The following is a 24010-nucleotide window of genomic DNA, read 5'->3' on the forward strand; positions in this document are numbered from 1 at the left end:
ATCTCACTGCCGAGTACTGACACTCACCCAAGGGCTCCCAGCCAGGGACCTGCACCCCCTGCGCTGCACCCCTCCCCCACCTTTATAAGCACCTTCACACAATCCCGGAGTCCCACCCATTCCCATCTATTCCCCACAGTATTCCATCCAGCTTCATTCCTACTCTCCCTGCCCCGGAGAAGGGGTGGTCACATCACCATATTACCTCCAAAGGCTTGTGTGGTTCCCTGCATTCATGCTACCTGCCTTCCGGTCATTTCCCACATTTAAGCCTGAGTGAGTCTTCTTAAATGCAAACCTGACCCTGTTATTATTTGTCCTGCTTACAACTCTTCAAGGGCTCCCCAGTGATCTCAGGACAAAATCCAAATTCCTTAACAGCGTTAACTAGACTCTTCATGCTCGGGTTGGTGAGGACTCTTCCAGAATCTTCTCTCACATCCCCTTGCCTTCCTAGGCTGGTCCAAAAGGCCTCAGTTCCATCAAGTGTCACTCACATGGGCTCACCTCAGGGCTCCTCCCTTTGCTTGGAACGTCTCTCTTCATCTGGCTAGTTTCTGCCTAATCACACAGTTTCGCTGGAGACGTCTCTTCCTCTGGACAGCTTTTGAGGGCCATGAAAGTCTGCAACAATGTAACTAGACTCTTCATGCTCGGGTTGGTGAGGACTCTTCCAGAATCTTCTCTCACATCCCCTTGCCTTCCTAGGCTGGTCCAAAAGGCCTCAGTTCCATCAAGTGTCACTCACATGGGCTCACCTCAGGGCTCCTCCCTTTGCTTGGAACGTCTCTCTTCATCTGGCTAGTTTCTGCCTAATCACACAGTTTCGCTGGAGACGTCTCTTCCTCTGGACAGCTTTTGAGGGCCATGAAAGTCTGCAACAATGTCACCCCACATGTTCCACAGCACCTTGAACTTCTGTCATCACAGGTGCACTGGATCAGAATTGCCTGTTTGCTTGTTTTGTTCCCTTTTTCAATATTGTAAGCTTCCCGAGGATAGTGATCACATCTATTTAACACATACTTCTATCTCTGGAGTGTAGAACAGGGCACGTACTTAGTAAGCACTCTACACCTAGCTGTAAAATACAAGGAGCAGCATGTGAGCAACACGTCACACACAGGCACTGTGTGCAATGTGGAGAGCACTGGGCTGGGGATCAGAGACTAGGACTCGAATGCCCTGCTGGATCTCAAGTTTCTTGTTCGCAAGATTGGGATGAGATGCCTCTCAGGGATGGCTTGATGTGGGAAGTACATGCATACAAACATCCTTTGTAACTGAATTAGGACCACTGCCTGGCAGTGTAGGCACCCCCCTGTTGCGGGATCGACTGTGAGGTGGGATTGCATATTGGAAGCAGCAACTACAGACAGTAATGATGGGTATCATCTTCTCAGCAAATCAAAGGGTCAGAGAAGGGATCCTTTCAAGTCCATGGTCAAGGACACCTAAGACAGTTGCTAAGTTTCTCATCTTTAGGGGGAATGAAAAGGATAGGGGTTGAGGTACAATCTTATGTAACTTCCAAGACCAGCTCCTGGGAGAATTCCATCCTGCCCTTGGTGTGTGTCAGACACACATACATCATTGCTGGGGGAGCAGCTGAGGAGGCCTGGCACCTGGCTCTGCCCCAGGCAGTCAGAACCACAGATAATTTGCTGGGGACCATGGGCAGTAGCTGCTTTAACTTATGGGCTAAGGGGAGGAGCTGGTGTTCATAAGCCACTCGGTCTCCATAAGCCTCCACTGTCTATTGTCTGTCACATCAGCTGGGCTGGTTTCTTCAGGTCAGTGTGGGAAATATGCCACTGGAGGACAAGGGGTTCCTATGACACCTTTCCTAGTTTTCTTGTCTAGGGCAATTAACTTAATAGGCTGATTATTCACAGAGTGAACATCCAACACTCTTCCCTGCCAGAAAGGAAGAATGGGCCTGCATCTATGCCATTTCCCTCCTCTGTAGACCTGTCCCTGACATGGTACTTTGGCTGCCTCTGCACGTTGCCATGAAGATCCACCTTTCATTTCCCTTAGGCTTTAAAAAACCAAACCAAAACAAAAAAACAACAATATTTCTTTTTCTTATTCCATCTTGTTTCCCATCAAGATGGTGGTCCCTTCCCATCTTCGTGGAGCTATTCCTTCCCTGAGTCTAGAGAAGCCTGCTGTCTAGCTTCTCCTGTTTCTAGGAAGGAGTTCTCGAGCAGTTTGCTTGCCTGCTAAGACTTCCCAAAGTCCATTTCAAAGTGCATTCTCAAGCCAAAGAAGTATTTTTGAGTACTGTTTTTGTGGCCAGCACCATTTTAAAAACTGTGGGAAGGCTGAGAAGATTCGACTCTAATCTCTGCTCTCAGGGTTCATAATTCTAGCTCAGGAGACAAGGTGTAAATACAAAAAACAAATGGAAAAATAATAAAGGTTAAAATTGAAGTCTAATAGGAACCAGGGAACTCCTATTTGTCATGGATGTTATTTCCAGATGGTGCCAGGAGATTTCTCTCCAGCCTGGGTCTAGTTTTCCTATTGGTTCTATTCTGTGCCCTAAGGATCCAACTGAGAGAAGGGGCGCTTTTCTTGGTTGAGTTCACATTATCATTGCCTTTGTTTCCAATTGCAGTTAATCTCCCCATTTATTTCTTCTTTTGTTATTTAATGGACTCTGTGACTGAGGGATTCAGTTTGTCTCCAAGATCTGCCACAAAAGAAAGTCAGCTGTGTGGTGCCTGGGCGCTGGTGTTTGCTGACCATGGGGTCTCCAGCCTCTCTTCATATTATTATATACTATGAGGATGAGTCATGCCTGAAAAATGTTGTGATTTTCAATTGTAGTTGTCCTCCACTGAAAAATCCAGCTTAAGAGTTGGCTCTCACGCTCTAGTTCAGCAAAGGGTAAACATCCTATTAATGTGCCAATGTCTTGTTTCTGTTGTCATAGACAGGCAGCAGAACTGCCCCCCGCAGACCAGGGGCTAGGGCTAAGAGATGCTAGAAATTGCCTGGGAGGACAGCAAAGGGTCTAGGTAAGATGGGGAAGAAAATCTTTCTATGGTGTAACAGGGACGTGTATGTGACAGCTACTGCTCCACTCCTCCTTCAGCTCCAGCTCAACTCGCATTCTGGGTGATGAGGGATCAGAAAGGATCCAACAGTCCCTTCGTTTGGGCTCAGAAACTCGCTGCCATGGGTTAGAGAGGCTGAGCCAGCGCAAGGCTCATACATGGGAGCAATCAGTCCCAAGCCTTTCTGGACTTTGCCAAGGTGACCTCCCAACATCGGAACCACTGATGGCAGCTGCGTGATGTGGAAAGTGGAGAAGTCCCTGTCAGGCCAGGTCACTGGGTCCTTGTTGCCGGGGTCCACCTGAGAATGAGACTTGCTCAGAGGAAGTCTAGAAGCAGAGTGACTAAAACCCTGTGGCGCATGTCTGCATTCCTAGGACGTGGCCAGCCCTCCTGCAGATGGTCCGCATGGGGCTCCCAGTCACCAGAGGGAATGGCAACAAATGCACTGAAGGGGATCAGGGTGACTATGGGAAGCAGTCTGCAGGGCGGCATGAAAGTCACCCTCATCAGCACCTGTGGGGCCCTATTTCAATGTCTGCTGTAGGGGCCCTGCTTTATAGTTACTCGTTTTCACAGAAAAACATTTTCTCTTAGTCCTCTGTCTCAAGCAGTTACGAGAATGTAATACCTAGTAATGGAATGCTCTCCATGAATGCAAACAAAAGCTCCAATCCTGGGAAAGGGGTAGATCCTGGGTTACACCCCCCCAGTGCCAAATAGTCCTTTAATGATTGTTATTACAGTAACATTAAACAGACACAGACATTTTTAACATGTGGACTGGTCTCTTGACTTTTCACTTGATTTTAAAAGGACGGATTTAGTCCTGGGAAAAGCCCTTTTCAGAAGCAAGCTTTGTGCGAGTTTCATTAATTCCCTTGCTCTATGGCCACAAGGAAGATGGGACCACCAGGATAACCAGCCCATCCTACGTGACTGGATATGTTCCAGCCCCAAATACAGGCCATATTTAATTTTCTCCCTTCCTTTCTAAATGCATCAGCGTCAGCCCCGTTCTGCTTCATTTTTCTCTCCGGGCTCACCTCACCCAGAGCTTTGATGTCTCCCTCCCCAGACCATCTCCCTGAAGCCTTGCTGTGTCAGTTCTTCCCCCGGTCTGTCTGTCTGTCTGTCTGTCTGTCCTTGTCTTCACGGGTTTGCTTCCACGGCCTACAATGTTGGCCAATTCTCTGCCACTCTGAAACAAACTTCCCTTCTCCTTAGGTGACTCCCCTTATCCTCCTTTGAATGTTTGTTGCCTATCACAAACTTTCTGAACACGTGTTCGCTCGTGCTCTATTTGCTCACTCCCAGCCCTCCAACACGTGGTCTTCAGTCACCCGCCTGCTCCGTGCGCTCGGTCCAGCCTCCCCTGCCTCTGTCTCTGTCGCGGCTGACACCACCCACAGCACGCTTTATGGAGCCGCCTCCTCTCTCGGCTTTCAGGACAATATATTCTCCCAGTTCTCCCCTGCTTCTCTATCTGCTTCTTCTCAGCCTTCCTCCCCCACCACCTGCTCTCCCTCCTTGCCCTTTAGAGGTTTCCTGCTGCTTCTGCCCTCTAGGCCCTTATGCCTCCACATGTTTTCCTGAGCTTGGCCACTTCTTAGGCTTCCTTGAAGCATTTACAAGCATATAACTCTCAAACCTGGATCTCATTTTGTTTTATTTTATTATTTATTTATTTATGTTTATTTTTTTGAGAGAAAGAGAGAACAAATAGGGGAGGGGCAGAGAGAGAGGGAGACACAGAATCGGAAGCAGGCTCCAGGCTCTGAGCTGTCAGCACAGAGCCCAATGTGGGGCTCGAACCCACGAGCCATGAGATCTTGACCTGAGCTGAAGTCGGACGCTTAACTGACTGAGCTACCCAGGTGCCCCTGGATCTCATTTTAATTCAAAGAATCATTTTTGAAAATTTACTGTGTGCTAAGATCCAGAGTCACGTGTGACTTAATTTAAAAGTTCACTGTCTAGAACTCTTTCTTCTGAACTCTAGACCCATGCACCTGGCAGTCTTTCTGTTTGCCACAGTTTGAGGATCTGCATCTAATTCACAGATTAGGTGAAACAAGTTATATACCATTAAGTTTTTTTTTTAAAGGGTCCAGAGGCCAGCTTGACAATATGTCAGCAGATGCTGCTGCCTGCTCTGCTTCTGGCTGGAGAACATACCAGAAGCCTCTGCTGTGCATGTACACTTCCTTTGACTATCAAGTGCAGGACTTCCTCCCTCCCCCCACCGTCCCCAGACCAGCTGGAGGGTCTACAGTTCTAAGACCATAATTTGATCTACAGACTTTTCTCCTCATCTTTGGAACAGCATGATATCGACAGAGTCACAGGCAGATGAGAATTAATGTAAGATGTGAGAATGGTATACAAAGTTAGTTCCGTCACTCACAGACCCTGGCCTTGACTTACCCCAACAGTACAGGGATGGTGAGGCTCATGTGCAGGAAAGTCATGGACACAACTCAATGTGAAACTTAATACATGTCTTGCCTCTCTTCCAGAGTTAGGTCGGACAGATTAGGGAGGACAGAGTAGTAGCAAGTTTCTTTGAGGCTCGCCCAGCGAAGCCTCGGGGGACCAGCAGCTCCCTGAGCCAGCCTTACCTCTGCTTCAAAATCTGTTTGTTGTCTTCGATGGTAACGCTGTCAGCGTGGTCCCTCTTGAAGATTTCAAAAGCTTCTTGTCGTCCTAATGACATTTCCTCTCTCATCACTGTTTGGAGACACAGGGAAATGGCCTCAGTCACAGCATCAGGATCCCATTAATTTCACTGTCACTTTAGTTAGACCACAAAGCCAGCCCTGGCTCCAAGAGGCTCACGGCAGAGAGGCTCCTGACCAGACAGGTGGCCCCAGGCTCTTCCAGCTGGCCAGCGACCCACCGAGGAGGCCCTTCCAGGGACACCCTGCACCCTGCAGGGCTGTGCCTGGACATGCATGTGACTTGTAGGGGGTGGAGTTTGGAATGTCGGGTCAGAGGAAATGAAAACCAGAGCGCCAAGCCCTGGATTGCTGAGAACATCTGTGAATGCACTTTCTGCCATCATTCAGTGCCACATTTCTCCCCGTTTTCCTGTTATGCCCCGTTTTGGTTTTCTGTTAAATTTCACGTTGAATTTCCAGGCATTTAGTTAAAAGAAGTACAATACAGACTGAAAGATATAGAATCTAGAAAATTCCGCTCTTGGTGTTCATCTAACGATGCATCATTGAAGCCCCTAGTGAGGGGCCTCAGCTCTTACTCAGAGGTGAGGTTCTCCATTGCAAGATCCAGGAATAGATGGTGATGGAGGCCCCTAGTCCATATCTAACTCCTGCGTCCTGTGTCACCATCACCACTATGGGCCAGCCCTTCACTGTTAGGCCCTGCTCAGGGGCCAGATTCTGAAACCCAGAGTCAGAATGGCCAGGGACCTTGGAGTGAGAAGGTGACATTCCTGCACTGCAGCCCTCTTCCTCCTAGCCTCCCAGAGCAAGAGGCAGTGCAGGTATGTGCCTGGGACTCCCTGGGTGACAGCTGAATTCACAGCTGGATTTAGGATGAATCTATGGAGGTTTTTTGTTTGTTTGTTTGATGCCTCTTTTAAAAACATTGGTTCCTGTTCCCCATGTTTTCATCTGGTTAATTCTACGTACCCTTGAAAGCCTGGCTGAGTGTTACCAACTCCACGAAGCTTTCCCTGAGGCCCAGGCAGCAAGAATCCTCTTTCCACTATCTACCTATCGATGTAGCTGTGACACGCACAGCCCAGTAGAAGTTGTCACTTTACATGACAATCCTTTCTGGGGACATGCACATTTCTAGGAGGTACAGATTACATTTTTGCAGATCCCCGGTGCCTTGTTCAATGTCTGGCATTTAGAAGGTGCTCATCATATGTCTGTTAAGTGAATCAGGTCAGGAATGAGCCAGGAGTGACAATGAGCCTTGTTCTAATTGCCACATGAACATGCTCCAGGGTGAGAGGGGTTCGCGATGAGGCCCCCGGTTCTGGAGATGCATTCATATGGGCCACATACCACATCTCCTCTTGCCTGGAAAAACCCTGCTGAGTCTCATCACCCAGCCTCGGGGTGAGGAACGGGACCAGCCCATCTGACACCAATTTAATGATTACTGTTGATAAAAATAGCACCGTGAAGAATGTCTGAACGGTGAGGCACACAAGACACCCCACCCTTTTCCAATCAGAAGCAAATGGGCACGTCTCAGTTTTGTCTCCACATCTGTCCTGCACACTCCAGAATCGGGTGGGCCTGGGAATGGGTTTGTGGGAGACTCGGGGAGAGGAGCCCCCGATGCATGAGAGACATTAACTGGAGGGCACTTTTTATCCAGTGGAGCCCACCAGGAGCCAAGGGACTCACGCCATACCTCTCCCCGGCCCCTGGTCTGTGCCAGTTCTGGCAGTGTATGCTTTTCACTGCAAATTAAACGGGAATGGAGAGGAGAGGGAGTGAGTCTCTCTGGAATGGGGTTGCGGAGGAGGAAAGCTCTGCGGAGACCACATGGGAGCCTGCCTGCGGGATCCCCCAAATTGCCTCCCACGGAGGAGGTGATGAGAAGGCTTCCACCAACTGGCAGCAGCAGGGGGGAGCGTGGGGGGGAGGGTTGTTCGAAAAGCTGAAGTGAAAGAGATGGGTTCATGGCCTCTTCTCTCCTGGCTCTGCCTTCTTTTGGAGCTGACAGTCCAACTTGACAGCTGGGTGGGTTGACCATGCTGAGGTTTTGCAGTGCTCATAGAACTGTTACAGCAGTAGGTCCTGGATGAACTTAGAACCACCTGCAAACCCCACTGCATCCTCCCAGAGGTATGCCGGGGCCTGGGCGGTGGGAGCAGAAAGGACATGGAGCTCAAGAGGAGATAAGCCCAGGTAGGTTGCTTGCCATTACTTTACAGAGCATCTCAAAAGTCTTGCTAAAAAATTTGGGGCCAACGTCGTCTCACAGTATATATGAGTCACCAGTTTCCAAAGACTTAAAATTCAGGTGATGTACACATTACAACAAAGTTACCCTGGAACAACTTCAATCTTTTGGTGATTTAAGAGGTGCTTGGGGTCCTGCAGGGTCGTGGGCTTATGGTCAGGAATGCACTATCAGACTCCCCCACCCCTGCCCCTGCTACAATGGAGAAAGTATTCCGGAACTGGAGTTCTCTGCTGGTGGTGAGCTCAGGTGAGTGGACATTCACGGGACGGCTATCATTCTAGCAGCTAGCATCCTAAATGCCTAAATGTCTGCTCAGGGAGAGGCCAGGGTGCTGTGGCAGAGGATGCCTGTGGTCTGAAGGCGGAGAGGCAACGTGAGGCCTGGACGCCTACCGAAGACTTGTCTCCACCTCGTGTCCCCTCTCAGGATTTAGAGAACAGCTTTCCCAGATGGCAGGATCTGGCCCTGAAGCGCACAATGTACGCGTAAGAAAGAGTGAAGGCAGTTGGAGCACCAGGGTGACTACAAGCTAATGAGATAATAATCCATTTATTTATTCTCTCCACCAGCATTTCTTTATCTAAGGCACTGTGGTTGGTACGTGACACACGTACCACACACTGTGGTTGTGTACGAGATACACACTTGTGCAAGACGGTTAAAGCTTTGATCTTTGCCCTTAGAGAATTCAAAGCCTCGTGAAGGGGAAAGAAACAGGAACAACCACAGCGGAAGCTGCTGCCTGCCACGAGGGAGACATGTGCCCGGCGCTGGGAAACAGCGAAGAGGGTCAGCTCCATCAGGGAGACTCGGAGGGATTCCGAGGGACCGGCAGCACCTGCCAGGTGGGAAAGAGGGGGCAGAAGATCCCAGGTGGAGGGGGCAGAGGAGGAGGGTGCATTAAAAGGGCAACTTCATTGATATGCATGGTTCTGCCACCCAATAGGAATGAATGACCTTTGGGAGAATAAAATGAGTTTCCTACATGCTTTATGCTAACCACTGTATCAAGTGCTTCCTTCCATATTGTTTTAGTTAACCTTCTCCAGGATCCCTGGTCAAATATTATTTTATAGATGAGGAAACCGAGGCTTGGTTAAAGAAATGGTTGTAAAGGGGTAAGGATGGTCCAGCTTTTAGAGAGAGTCAATTCTGCTCTTAGATCAGTTTTTCCAGGGGAAGTCTATCTGAGGGAGGAGGTGGGGGCTGGGTCTCAAAATGAGCTGGTAGGAGTAGGTCTGCTTATGAGATTATACTCTCATTAGTGTTTTCTCTTGTCCAAAACTTGGAATTTTCCTTACAGTATTACTGAAAAAAGAGAATCATGAATTTTGTTTTACTATTTACATAGTTTACTTCATATGTTATTTTTTTTAATGTTTATGTATTTATTTTATTTTGTTTGAGAGAGACAGAGAGAGAGAGACTGAGACCAGGGGAGGGGCAGAGAGAGAGAGGGAGAGAGAATGAATCCCAGGCAGGCTCCTTGCTGTCAGCACAGAATCTGACGTGGGGCTCGAACCTATGAATGATGAGATCATGACCTGAGCTGAAATCAAGAGTTGGACGTTTAACTGACTGAGCCACCCAGGTGTCCCTACTTCATATGTTCTATTATTATTTCTAGAATTTGTGCACTTTGTGGGGCAAGGGGTTTTAGGCAGTTTTGTTTGCTGCAATATTCCTAGCACCTGGGTGGTACCTGGCATGTAGGCTGAACTCCAGTTCTTTTGAGTGAATGAATGGATGGATGGATAGATGGATGGATGGATGGATGGATGGATGGATGAATGTTTTAGATGCTTAATGCTCTTCCTTCTGGTATAGCATATTGTGATATGATGGGGGAAGTGCATTCACTGCTCTTCCTCCCTCCACCACCATTCTTCTGGGTGGGTATATCCCCTCTACGGTGTGATTTTAGAAATTCAACACCACTGGGGCGCCTGGGTGGCTCAATCGGTTAAGTGTCCGACTTCAGCTCAGGTCACGATCTTGTGGTTTCAGGTTCGAGCCCCACATAAGGCTCTATGCAGCTCGGACCCTGGAGCTGCTTTGGATTCTGTGTCTCCCTCTCTCTCTGCCCCTCCCCTGCTCACGCTCTGTCTTTCTCTGTCTCAAAAATAAACATTAAAAAAAATTATAAAAAAAAAGAAATTCAACACCACCTTCTCCCACTACATGTCACTATGCTTCACAGCCCACCCTTAGAGATTCCAACTCCAAGAAGTTTTTATGAAAATGTAAATACTCTTGAAGGCATCCCCATTTTATGGCTAGCAAAGAAAAACTCCATGATTTGTTGACAATTAGCTAACAGGTCCTGCAAAGATGAGACATAAGATGATGTCTCAGGCTGGTGCCAAAATGGGGGAAATATGAGCTTGAAAAGGAAGGCGTGATGGCAAAAGATAAATTGTGCCTTCTCCCCAGCTTTGTTTAGTCTGTCAGACTCAGCTGCTCATTGAAGCTTTGGACCTTACAAGTTTCCATTTGCCGTGACTATGTCTAGCTCTTAGTTGTTTCTTTTAGCAAATTTCAATCATAGGTCCCTGTGTTGAATCCCAGAAAATAGGGATGACTCAGAGAAGCCTGCTGGCTTGCTGAGTCACAGGACTGCTTCAGACCCTGAGGAGAGCAAATAAAACATTATGGGGCAGTATAAAATTTCAAACAAAACAAAGCAAAAACCAATAAACAAACAGACAAAAAAAAAAAAAAAAAACCCTAAAGAAGAGGAGTTTCTCAGTCTCAGTCCCCAAAACACGACATTACAATTCCAGGGTGTGAGTGGGATGGGAAACACTTCCAAACCCTAAAGGTACAACCTCTTGTGGGTTTTGGTACTTATTATGAACAGCATTTAGGTAGAAATGGCAGACAATAAGGCACTCTCAAAATTAGCCTTGGAGTGGGGCTTCTGAAAATGTTAGGCATACAAAATTCTTAGGTACTGGTCCCTCACCCATTTATTAATATTCTCTCTTTTGCCATCCTGAAACCTGGCTCCTTATTTTGCTAAAGATTACACATCCGTACTTTTGGAAGCCCTCCCCGCCCCCAACACAGGGTCCCATGGAAACCAAATGGAAAGGAAAAACATCGGAAGTGGAGAGTTTACGCTACTGCCTTTGGGCCTGCTGTCTGATTTCCTTTAGTCTGGAGCACGTGGGCCAGAGCTCATTTTCCTGGCTGCCCCAAACAACCTACTGCTGCTTAAGCTATTGCTTAAAAATGGACAAAAGTGAAATGATGGAGAGTTGTGTTATTCATGCTGAAAAATGATTTCCTGGTCAGAGCCAAAAATATATTTTCCTTCGGAAAGACACCTATTCCTGGGGTGCCTCAGTTCCCTCTGACTGAAGAAGGAAGGGGAGAAAAGAAGAACCACCAGGGAATGAGGAAAAGTGAGCAATGGGGTGGATTCTGAGGGGAAGGGGGCTTAGATCACAGTGTTTGGGACTGAAAGCAAAAGAAGGCTCAGAGCTGGGTGGGGGACATTCAAGGCTGAGACAAGGTGGAAGCTGGATGTGGGGGATAATTACACAATCTGTGGCTTGGGAGAGGAAGCTTTCAAAACAGAAGGTGAGGGACCTGGCTTTGAGATAGTGATATGATGAATGCCTACAATATGTAGAACATGGAAATGCATCTAGTAATGAGAAGCAACAGGCAGGGATACAGTGTGATTTTGTAGAATATCTGATCTAAGGTTCTATATGCATTGAAATTTCTCAGTAAATGTTGATGGAGGTGAAATACACAAAAATATCCCCATATAAATAGAAGAGAATTCCATCCTTTGGTGTGTAGAGAAGTTAGAATGAATGGACCAGTATGAGGGAGAGAGATGGACAATTTTGATGAGAAAAAGGGATAATCTATCAAGGCAGCATGAAACATAAAGGTCAGGAGGGAAATGAAGGAAAGGTCAGTGGTCCAGCACTCTTGGGAATGGTGCCTGGAACAAGGATGTCCCAAGGGCCATTGAAAGGAAATGGTGGCTACAGCCAGAAACTCTGGGGTGAAGGGACAAGTCAGCAGCTTCTAGAATGAAAAGCAAAGGGCCCACTGATACTGGACTGAATACATTCATGAGATGGGGAGGTGCTAGAAGATCTTTATAAAGAGAAATGGACCATCATCTCCCAGAAAGATTAGAAGGGGCATTTGAGATATTGCCTTTACCTTCCTCCCTGCCATTGTGGGGAAGACACTGTCATTTAGGAAGGAGGAGGTTTCTGGAAGTTATGTGGAAGATGGAGCATATGTTAGCCCCTGCGTGGGGGAAGTGGGAACCACCTTCCTTCCTCACCCTCACCGAAGACATTGTCAGACAGCTGAAGTCACTCATCTCCTATAACAGGTGGCTCTCGGATGATTACCCAATCAAATGACAACTGCTGTTACTTTCATCCTTCCTATGCTTCCAGGTAAAAGTAACAGCCCAGTTCTACCACCTTAGGAGTGGACATGCAGGTGACTTTCCCCAGGGAGCCGTGTCATGCCCTCGAGTGCCAGAATCACTGAGAGTGGCTGTCTGGGAACAGATGCCAAGAAGCCTGCTGTCCATGTTTCCCCACTGCCTGGGTGATGGAGGTCACCACAGCAAGCAGTTCCATGTGCCATGGCTCTGTTTACATTAAGGGCCAGGAGTAGCTCAGCTACAATTTGAGGGGTTTCTGGGTGGGTACAGCAGGGTATGGAATCTGAGGATGAGGGGAAGACGAAACCACTTAGCCACGGCCAAAGTGACTGCAGATGTGAAGACCAAGAGTAGATCTTTTGGGGTGACCAAGGACACTTGCCCAACCTACTTCCCGCTTTTGACTGACACTTCTGAAATGAGTTGGTGCCCAAGGCCTTGGGGTTAAAGGCCTATGTTCAAACCAGAAGATACCACCTAGGCTAAAGTCCTCAGATGAAGACTTGCCTTGGAGTTTCCTAAATTGCCACATGAAAGCTGTCAAAGGAGAACCTTTAATTAGTAGATTCTTAGGGCTGGCTTGGACCAGGCTGAAGCATGGTAGGCTTGGCAGGGGCTCTAGGGAGTGGAGTAAAGGGAAAATCTGAAGTGGAAAGCCACGGAAACCTTAGGAGACCCACCCAATAGTGGCACCACATCTAAATAAATCAAATGGGTTCCTGACTCCTGGTGCCAGAAATCACACATCCCACCAGCAATCCTCACCGGCCCAGAAGTGCAGACCATGTGGGCTGGGTGGAATTAAGGGGCAGTGTTCGAGGCCGGTTGTGTTTCTCTTTCGTCTTGGTAACCATGTCTGATTCACCCCCCTGCTTCAGCTACATCCTGGACATTAGCCTGAGGGGGTGCAGAAAGGCCCAGTGTACCAACCAAGTGGACAGGCTTGGAGGCTCTGAAAGAATGGCAGCTGCTTGAGGGCAGTGGCCCATTTCCAGCAGGAACATAAAGCCTTTAAACAACGGTCCTGAAGATCATCTGCAGAAGACCTTCATTTTCCTAACCCAGCCTCTCTGGGGTTTTTGTTTTGTGAGTGTTCTCATTCAGGACAAAGTCCCCATGTGGGTTGCTTAGAAAAACTCGTGGACAGACACAGGCATGGAGCTTGGAGAACAGCCTGGGTCATGTTGGCATTTCTGTGTTTTGGAGTTAACTCAGGAATCTGGAGGCCAGCAACGTTTCCATTAAATAAGACAGCATGCTGTGGCTCCTGCTGCCAGGCGAAATTGGATCTATGGAGTCTTTTCCATCGATTTCAGTCCATAGATGTGGCAGCCTTGGTGTCCAATTCCATGCCCAATATTTGGGCCAACACTGGAAATCTGGGTGGAAGGACATGTGTGCTCTAGCCCTTTGAGTTAAAGGGCAGTTGACTGAGAGGACCACTGAACAGAAAGGTAGCATTCCTCTTCAGCTTAATAAGAGGCTCCAAATTCTGCAGAATTTGAAAAACACAGGATTCCCTGAGTTTGAGGTGTCCTGACCATTTCCAAAGGCCACGGTTAACAGGGTCCTATTGACTGGCTTCCACCCTGATGAGTTCAGTTCTCATGTCAGTCTGTGATTTGGGGGTAATGGCTAGAGCACTGCTCACATGCCCTATGTCTGAAAAATGAGGCAGGTTTTCTATCTGTGCCTAAATGAGAAATGGATTCTACTGTCGTCTCAAATTTATTTTGATATATTCTTAAAAGAGGATTAAAAAGAATCCATTCTAGCCTAGTAGCACCTTCCATGAAATGCATGTATATTTAAATAAGATTCTGTGTCTCTGGCTTGGAAATAAGCAAAAAGTGAAATGAAGTTTGGATATGCTCATATTCATTCCTTGGGGGCAAAAAAAGAAGGGAAAAATTATTTTTTGTGTGTCTTCTATGTGATAGGCACTTTTAATGCTTCATAAATATGAACTCACAGATATTAACTAATCTTCACAACACTGCCATTGGTGGTGATGGTGGAGGAAGGAAGCTAATGCTTATTGAGAACTTTGTATGTGCTGGAGGGATTACATCGGTTGTCTCTCTTGATTCTCACAGTGACCCTGTCAGCTAGGTAGTATTGGGCCCATTCTATGGGTAAGGTAATTGAAAGTGGTTAAAAGTGACCCCAAGACAATAGGTAGCAAAATGGCAAAGCCATAACTTGATCCCAGGTTTGTCCCACTCCAGAAACCTCCTTCTGCATGCTGTGTTGCTAAGTGAAAATCATTTGCCAAGTGGAAATGATCTCATGAATACCAGCAAACCACTGATGTCAGACCTATGGGCTCAGGAGGTCAAGAGAAAAAGGCAGTTGGGGAGACTCATGACTTGGGATGTGCACTGAAAACCATGAATGCACATGGCAGCTCAGAAGAGCTGGAGATGTTCATGAATGGGAAGCTGGGGCAGGCACCAGATGGCCGGGAGGAGCTGCTTTACCCAGAATCCCAGGGGCTGGGTAAGGATCAGAGGTAAAGGGAGGGTTGTAGGGGAGCCTCGGTTCTCTGTCAGGAGGACTTTATTAGTTAGCCAACTAGGTCAGGTCCAGTTAAGTACTTATTTTTACCTAATCTACATGGAGCTTGTACCCTGAAGAGACTCCACAATCCAAGAGTTTATGCACTTAAAATGGCGGTGTTGGACTGAAGCAGGGGGATACTCTAGAGATAACGGGCAGGGTCCAGGTTCTAAGAGTGTATACTTTGGCAGAGAATAATTTCCCATCCCTAAATGAGCAATAGCCAGAAGAAAGAGGTGAAAAGGATCCAAGAGGCCATTATTTTCCCTTTGACCCCTCTATATCCTGACTGCTTTTTCTCTGGAAAGAATTTCATTGTTTAAATGTAACATTTGTTTATCCACTTAGGCAGTGAGTCAACTGGAGAAGTAGACCATCTGTCAACAAGTACTGAGTATCTGCTCTATTGACAACTCTCTTCTATGGTGACTGTTACAGATAAATGAAAAAATTATTATTCTTGACCTTATGATAGAAAGCACTGGGGGGGGGGGTATGGGAAGGTCAAAGCTTACTTTATAAAGCAGGTGAATACTCATAGACAGTGTGTTGGTGGTAATATGGTGCAGATGGTGTAGATGGTTGCAAGAAAGCGAAAGAAGAGGTGTGGTCAGATTGCTGAGAGCTTTTCAAGAAACATTCCTCCTAAGGCGGTTTTAAAGAAACTGAGGAGCAGGGGCTGGGGAAATGGAGGCTGGTGTTGCTCCCTGCATAGGGAACAGAGAGGAAAGCCATGGTGTGGGGAGGGGCCCATGGTGTTCAGGGACTGGAATGGAGATTGGGAGGATCTTAGGGCTTCCTTTGACTGCAGTGGGAATTGGGGCCCAAGTGACCTCTGGGTCTTGACGTCACACCCTTAACTCGTCCCCTGCATCCCTGGGCAGAGGTGCCTTGAGTTTTTCACAGGCTTGTCAGGCAATTCCCCCTCCCTCAAATGATTGGAGAATATCTGCTTTAGAGGAGAACACTGGGCTATTCTTCTACTACTCTTGTGCTGTGGTTGGGGAAAGGCGATAGAATTTAAAGTAGGAAGATGTGGTCTTTTTTTTTTAAGTTTATTTATTTTTGACAGAGGGAGAGAGTGAGCATGAGTGAGGGAGTGGCAGAGAGAGAGAGAGAGAGAGAGAGAGAGAGAGAGAGAGAGAGAGAATCCCAAGCGGGCTCCCCACTGTGAGTGCAGAGCCCGATGCAGAGCTCAAACTCACAAACTGGGGGGATCATGACCTGAGCTGAAGTCAAGAGCTTAGCCAACTGAGCCACCCAGGCACCCAGGAACATGTGAGTTTGAGTGCTGGTTTCACTTACTAGCTGTACGACCTATGCTTTGAGTCTCATGCTTTTCATCTATCAAATGAAGCTAGTAAGAACTCCTGTCTCTTAATGTTACTGTGAAGGGTTACTAAGAGATGGTGGCACTTATGTGTCTCCATTTTGGAACTGCTGAATGCCTTTGCAGGGAGCTATTTGCATGACTACTTCATCCACACGCCTCCTCTATCCCTCAGGCCATGAGTTCCAAAAGGCATGTGACTCTGCCTTATGCATTTGCAGCCCCAGCTTCAAGGTCAGTGCCAAACGTAGTATATACTCCAAACAAGCTTTGTCAACTGAATGAATGAGCAAGGATGAGGTATCTCTAGTTAACTTGTTTTTTTCTTAAGAGCATTATTCGTTAAACTGTACATGCATCTCTAATTCAGTTTTATGTATATATTTTACAATAATAAAGCTGAATATGGCAGCTATGAATCATTTATTTAAAAGTTTCTGATGGAATGAATGAATAAATATGGCATATACTACAAAAAGTAAAAGTGTAAAACTGAGTTATTATTGTCATCATAAGTAATAATGAGTCATCTAACAACCTTCCCACCACAAGCCGTTTAGAGTGCAAGAACTACTTGAATACAGGAGGAGAATTCTGAACGCAGTTGCAAGGTATGGGCTGGCAATGGAGGGAGACAACTGTGGTTTAAACTGTCAGGCAGGTTCCACTGTCCTTGTGCTCTGCTTCTGGACCACCTCAGCCAGGCTCATTCCACAGTGACAACCTCATCTCATTGAGGAAATAAACACAACAGGACAAGGGCTTCCTTGTCTTCCCAATACCAAGTCTACCAGTGGACTCACTGCAATCCAGGCGACAGTGGGACCAAGCATCCACCATCTTATCAAAGGCCAACCCCTCTGCCAGGCTGTGGTTCCCAAACTCTCCTGGCCTTCTTCCCTTAACCCTTCTCTCTTGCTTGAGCAATCTCCCCCTCTTCCTTGGATTATTTCCATCAGCACAAAACCATATTTTAAAATCCATGTTGACTTGGTTATAGTTAGATGTAGATATATCTGAATTTGTAGACACAAAGTGGAAGGTTAAAACATTCAATGTTCACTGGCCTTGATTTCATTAGTGAAATAAAGGACAAGGTCATCTGTTTATAGGGGGATGGCAGAGTAAGAGACACAGGGACATTTAGATACCTAGAGGAAGGAAAAAATACTGTCTTACCAGAATTTTCCTTCTACCCATTAACCTTCAGGTAATCTAATTTCTCTGGTCCCTTTTCCTAAAAAATGCCTCATCAGGACTGTCTATCTTTACCGTCTCTATTCCCTCACCTCCCATTGTCTCCTCAATCCAGTCCAATGGAGTTTCATTCTGTCTCCTCCACTGAAACTGCCTTTTAAGCATCATTAGTGACCTAAGCATTGCTAAAACCAGATATCAGTTTTCTGCTCTTATTTCAGCTGACCTCTCAGCAAACGGTAGGGCAGTCAAGTCACCAACTATTCCACATGCCAGCACCCAGTTCCTAGAACCCCTGCAGGTGGGGAGGTGCCCATGGGTGGTTCTGGCCAGTGTGCTGTGAGCCGCCATGATATGTGTTACCCCTGGCTGAAGCACTGCAGACTCGCTGTGCAGTTTTCCATGCTCTCCCTCCTCTCACTCTGGGGATCTGTGTCAGCCTGGGTCCCTGGTGATTGTGGAGCAGAGCTTCTGCTCTTCTGACCCACAGTATTCACACAGGTGAACGAGAAATGCATCTTGTTATGAAAAGCTACTGAGAAGGAATGCTCATTTATTACCAGAGCATAGCCTAGGATATCCTGACCAACTCACACCTCCCTTAGACAGAGGTGACTCCTCCCTTTTGCCTGAAGCACCTCCTTCCTTGGCCTTCTGTGACATCACTCCCTACTGATTTTTCTCCCACCTTTCTGGCTTCTTCCAACCTCCAGATGTTGTAGTGTAGTAGGGCTCAGTCATGGGCACTCTTCTCTTTCACCAGGTGATTTCAGTTAGTTTCATGGCTTTAAAATGTATTATACACCAATGGCTCCAAATTTTATATATTTAGCTCTGATCTCTCCATTGAGGGCCAGATTGAGACGCTTAACAGCCCACTTGAAATCTCTACTTAAATGTCTAATTGGCATCTCAAACTTAACATGTTCCAAACAGAACCCTTAATTTCATGCTCCGTGCCAAAGTCTACCCCAAGATATTTCACCTAATTGTTTCCATATCAATAAATGGTACCACTTGCTCAAGCAAAAAATCGTAGGGCTTGTTCATGGTTCCTCAGATCTCACAACAGCTCCACCCGCAGATTCTGCCTGAAATCTTTTAAAAGATAGCCTCAGACCTCTTTGCTTCTTCTTGTCTCCTTTTTTATCCCGACCAAAGTCACTACCATTTTTGACCTGGACTGTCCCCGAACTGCTTTGTCAGTGTCCATCTTGCCCTCCTAGGACACATTCTCCACATAGCGACCTGAGTGATTTTTTAAGAGCATGATGTCACTCCTCTGCTTTCAACTCTCTAGTGGCTTCCCATGGCTCCTGAACAAACACCAAACTCCTCAGTGTGGCAAGCCTCACATCATATGGCTACATCTGCCTATGTGTCTCCCTCCTCATGCCCCTCCCAGATATCCTTTGCTTACTCCGTCTGAGCCCCCTGGCCTTCCTTCAGTTCCTCATAGATGTCAATAATATTCCTACCTCTGGGCCTTTATACTTGCTGTTTACTTCTTCTGTCTGGAATGTTCTTTCCCTGAATCTTTATGACTATCAATTTATTATTCAGTTCTCAGCTCACATATCACCTCCTTTGGTCTCCAACCTACCCCAACTGTTTCTCACCTATTATTTTATTTTATATCCTTCATAGCTTTTGTCATCATCAGAAACTACATAAATATGTATTGTATAGATTGAAAACTCCACAAAGGTGTATCTGTCTTGTTTATTTCTCCTTCTCCAATGCTAGGAGGGAAGGAAGAGGGAAAGAAGCAAGGAGGGGAGGAAGGAAGGAAGGAAGGAAGGAAGGAAGGAAGGAAGGAAGGAAGGAAGGAAAGAAGGAAAGGAAGGAAGGGAGGGAGGGAGGAAGAGAGGAATAAAGAGAAGGAGGGAGGTCAACAGTCCTATTGGAAATAGGTGCCCCTAGGGGTGCCTGTGTGGGTCAGTTAAGCAGCTGACTCTTGGTTTCAGCACAGTTCATGAGTTCTCGGCTTCATGGGTTCGAGCCCTGCATTGGGCACTACACTGGCAGCATGGAGCCTGCTTGGGATTCTCTCTCTCTCTCTCTCTCTCTCTCTCTCTCTCTCTGCCCCTCTCCCACTTGTGCTGTCTCTGTCTCTCAAAATAAATAAATAAATAAACTTTAAAAAAAAGGAAATAGGTGTCCCTAATATGTACCAGATTTGTACCCCTCTACATCAAGCCCCAACTACTCTCCTATGAGAATCCTGATGCCTGAATTTGAGCTCTCTCTCCCTTCTGCACCCACAGTTAGAATTTTCAAAGTGCTCTTCTTTCTCAGTAACTAGCCTGGGTTGACTTCCACAGCTCCTTGCAAACCCATCCTCTGATTAACCTCACCACCTCACTCTTCCTCTCTCTCTCTTCCTTTGTCTTTCACTTTTTTGGTTGTTTTGTGTCTGTCTTATGCATATTTCTAAAGGGAGCCAAATAATTATAATTATTTCTAAAGGGAGCCAAACTAAACCCCACACCTAAAGGGTGACTGGGCTTGTGAGAACAGCTCCCCTTCCATTTCCTGGCAAGAGCGTCCATTTCTGAGACAAAGAAATGAGAATCTTTGCAGACATCTATCATTATTTCAGAACACTATAGGGTCGGCCAGTATATATCTGCACCTAGCTTTTGTACATCCTCAACAGAGAGAAGTAATTTTCCATTATGAACCATTTATATTAAGCCATTCAGGAGGGTTTCTGAGGAACTTTTCTTTCACAGATGCATTATCTTACAGGAATTCAGAGAGGAATACAGTTCATGCAGAGAGCAAGTCCTAAAGATGTAAGCCACATAGCTTTGCCTGATGAGGTAAGAACATCTAAAAGGTATTATTTTACTTTTTGTAATTATCAAGGTATAGCTCATCACTTGCAAAAAAATTGGGAAAGAAAGAATGGCATAAAGGAGAAGGAAAAAAATAACTCACAATCCCTCTACCTTCCTTCCTTCCAATTTTTTTTATGTTTTGTTTTATTACATAGTTAAGATGATAATGTATATACAATTTTATAGCTTGCTTATTTCACTTAACATTATCTCATAATCTTTTTTTTCTAACTCATTAAATTTTTCGTAAATATTACTTTTTGTGGCTATGTAATATTTTCTCATTATAATCTGTTCTCTAGAATTGGAATTTTACATTACATATATATATATATTTATATATATATTTACATTCTATATATATGCTATGTAAATAATGCTGCAGTGAGCATTTTGGTGTGTAAATGTTATTCAACATTTAAGTACTTAATTAGTTAGCTAATTAACATAACAAATATTTACTGAGTGCCCACTATATCCCAGTTACTGTTCTGGGAGCTGGTCAACAAAATCTTATTTCCTTGGAGTGATGACATTTTACTGAGGGTGACAGACAAGGAAAACAGATAAATACATACTATCAGTTAGCTCTGTGAAGAGAGGTAATGCCAAGTAGGGGGTTGGAGACAACCAGCTGATGCGGGACACTGTTTTCCTTAGGGGGTTAGAGGAAGGTCTCTCTGAGGAAGTGGTATTTGCAAAAAGGCATTTTGGATTATTTCTGTAGGCTAGATTCCTAGAGGGTATTTCTGAATTAAAGTTCTTGCTTTCTAGGAATGACAGCAGTTGTCAGCAGTGCCTGGAAGAAACAACTGTTATAAAAATGTACCCTACTTGGGGCGCCTGGGTGGCGCAGTCGGTTAAGCGTCCGACTTCAGCCAGGTCACGATCTCGCGGTCCGTGAGTTCGAGCCCCGCGTCGGGCTCTGGGCTGATGGCTCGGAGCCTGGAGCCTGTTTCCGATTCTGTGTCTCCCTCTCTCTCTGCCCCTCCCCCGTTCATGCTCTGTCTCTCTCTGTCCCAAAAAAATAAATAAACGTTAAAAAAAAAAAAATTAAAAAAAAAAAAAAATGTACCCTACTCGGGTATGATCTTGAACAAGTTAAATCCTGTATTCCTCAGTTTTCCTGTGTGAGGTGGAAATGATTATACCTGTATGTGTACATGTGTGCACATGCATGTGTACGTGGTGGAGGGAGGAGGGCTGGGGGTAGCCGTGGGGATGGGATGCTAAGGTTCTTGTATCTCCAGAAGAACTGCGTTAGGGAGCTAACACGTCTGTGGAAAGGGAATTATCAGGCTGTGAAATGTATGCAGGGCATTCCAGTAGATGGAAACTTCATTGAAAGAGGGTTCTGGAAGGTGTGGCATGAACACTTACTGTACCTGGCACGTAGTAAGTGGTCAGTAATGCAAATTAAAGAAAGAACCTAACCCCTTGGGAAGAACTTACTGACACTGGGAAGCTGAAAAGGGAAGGTCTTAGATGACTGGTCACCACATAGCAGTGCAGTGTGGCTCGTGATCTGTCAATCAGACAAGTTCCTTTTCATCCATAAACCCGCAAATAGGTGGTATCCTCAGTTTACTCAATCAGAAAATGGGGCTAGTAACATTGACCTCATAGGGCTATTTTGAGAATTAAAAAGGATTGAAATATGGAAAGAACACAACACTGTGCCTTGGTAATAGTTGGCCCTCAATCAATGTGTGTCTCTCTACTTCGTCTTGTAGATGAATTAGGTAGAAAAGGATCTGGGATGGTAAGAGGTAGGACAGTGGGATTTTAAGTAAATTGCATCTCTGCAACCCTGGAACTGGATCGAGTGTTTGATTATGCACCTGCAATTGGGTTGTATTCTTTTGAGTTCTCAGATCTATGCTAATAAAAACATTTTGTTGCATATAAGATAATTAATGTGTGCTGCTACTGACAACAAACTCCAAGGAAGGCGGTTCAAGGCCCTGGTTTATGGCTGATTGTAAGCAAAGTTATCAAAGGCATGTATTTGAGCATCAGACTTAAATGCTCTCCTCATTTAAAATGATCCACTTGATTTGGAAAACAGCCGGAATCACATCCCCTTATTTCCTCCTGGTCCTTCCAGCAGAGTTTCTCCCTCATTTTAAGGTCCCTCCACCTCCACCCTTCAGCCCTCTTCTTTGGCTCACTCCCTCCAACCTATCTTTCTGATCCTGGCAGAGGTTCTCTGTAAGGTGTGTCAGACTGGGCACCAGGCACACCCTGTTAGGGTAATGCTTATATGTACAGGGTAGGACATATTAAACATGCCCACAAGTATCATCCTTCCTCTTCAAAATTCAGTGATGTCCAGGGTTCCTGAGTCTTTTTTTTTTTAATTTTTTAATGTTTATTCATTTTTGAGAGAGAGAGAGACAGAGCACAAGTGGGGGAGGGGCAGAGAAAGAAGAATCTGAAGCAGGCTCCAGGCTCTGAACTGTCAACACAGAGCTCCACATGGGGCTCGAACTCACGAAGCTTGAGATTATGACCTAAGCCAAGGTCGAACGCTTAACTGACTGAGCCACCCAGGTGCCCCCAGGGTTCCTGAGTCTTAAGGCAGCCAGTTGCGGCCACAGATCTGCTCCATCTATTGCTGGGCTCCTAGCTCCTACTGTGCCTGTCTTCCACTCTCATTGACCCGTCTTCACGTGGTAGCAGCACATGAGCAGCTCTTCGCTCAGTATTTGTAGTAATAGCTTTGTCTGACTTCTTTCCCCACTGTTTAGTTTAGTTTTCTTTTTCTTTTTGTTTTTGTTTTTTTAATCTTGTCTTTTCTTTAAGCCAGAAGCTGAACTGGATTGTGGAAAACAATGCCAAGGGCATGGGGCCCTGACTACCACCATCTGCGATAATGGCAGGAAGAGGAGGAAGAAGGAGAGGGCACTAAAAGTTAAGTAGATGAAGTAGTTAGTCCATGAAGAGGAATCTAAATTTAATTTGCTTAAAAACTTCTCAGATTGGCATTCATCTGTGGTAGAAAATGCTCACTGGCAGATGCTTTAGGAGCTGGTTAACTGTTTATGGTTCACGTGGCTGGGGAAACACTCCTCTCTGTCCAAGCCTAAGAAGGTGTCTGTCTTCACTGGGTTCATTAATGAGCTTTGGGTTGCCTTGGGCAGTAATTTGCTCTCTGGATAAAAAGAATGCAAAGAGTGAGCAGACTGAAAGCCCCTCTGGCTGGGCTTCCTCTTCTTACAAACAGCCAGTCTTTGAACTTGTAATTATGAGTCATGGGGCTCCCAGTCTGGCACAAAAGTGACTCATTTTAAGCAAATTATCAGTTTTTGCCCTGTTACCAAATCCTGTGATCAGCCATCCTGTGTGTGTGTGTGTGTGTGTGTGTGTGTGTGTGTGTGTGTATAAAGGAACAGTTTTATTAAAAGAGCAGGATGTGTGGATGGAGAATGAACTGTACTATGCTTTCCAGACGTATGGACTAAAGTCAAACTCAGGCCCAGCGTAAGCCAAGCAACAAAATAAATAGTAAAAATGGCACAGAAAGCAAACGATCAGGAAAATTCATTTCGGAACAGATGCAAAACCAACTTTTGCAGCCAACAGCATACGATTCCTATAATGCTATGATTCCTGGACATCCTCCCCTGCCTGGCTTCCA

At 46.0% G+C, this 24010-nt stretch overlaps 1 protein-coding gene across 3 annotated transcripts in view; it reads right to left on the reverse strand.

Annotated features, from left to right (window-relative positions):
• The window catches only part of KIF6 (kinesin family member 6), a 384724-nt gene that overhangs the window by 88767 nt on the left and 271947 nt on the right, over positions 1–24010 (reverse strand). For all 3 annotated transcript variants that reach the window (XM_086706762.1, XM_086706761.1, XM_086706763.1), the window contains one exon: positions 5687–5795. In XM_086706762.1, coding sequence (XP_086562888.1) covers positions 5687–5795 — 109 coding nt within the window. The remainder of the gene's footprint in view (positions 1–5686; positions 5796–24010) is intronic.

This window comes from Puma concolor, chromosome B2 (genome assembly GCF_028749965.1).
Source record: "Puma concolor isolate L17-30 chromosome B2, mPumCon1.1.hap2, whole genome shotgun sequence".
NCBI classification, from domain to species: Eukaryota; Metazoa; Chordata; class Mammalia; order Carnivora; family Felidae; genus Puma; species Puma concolor.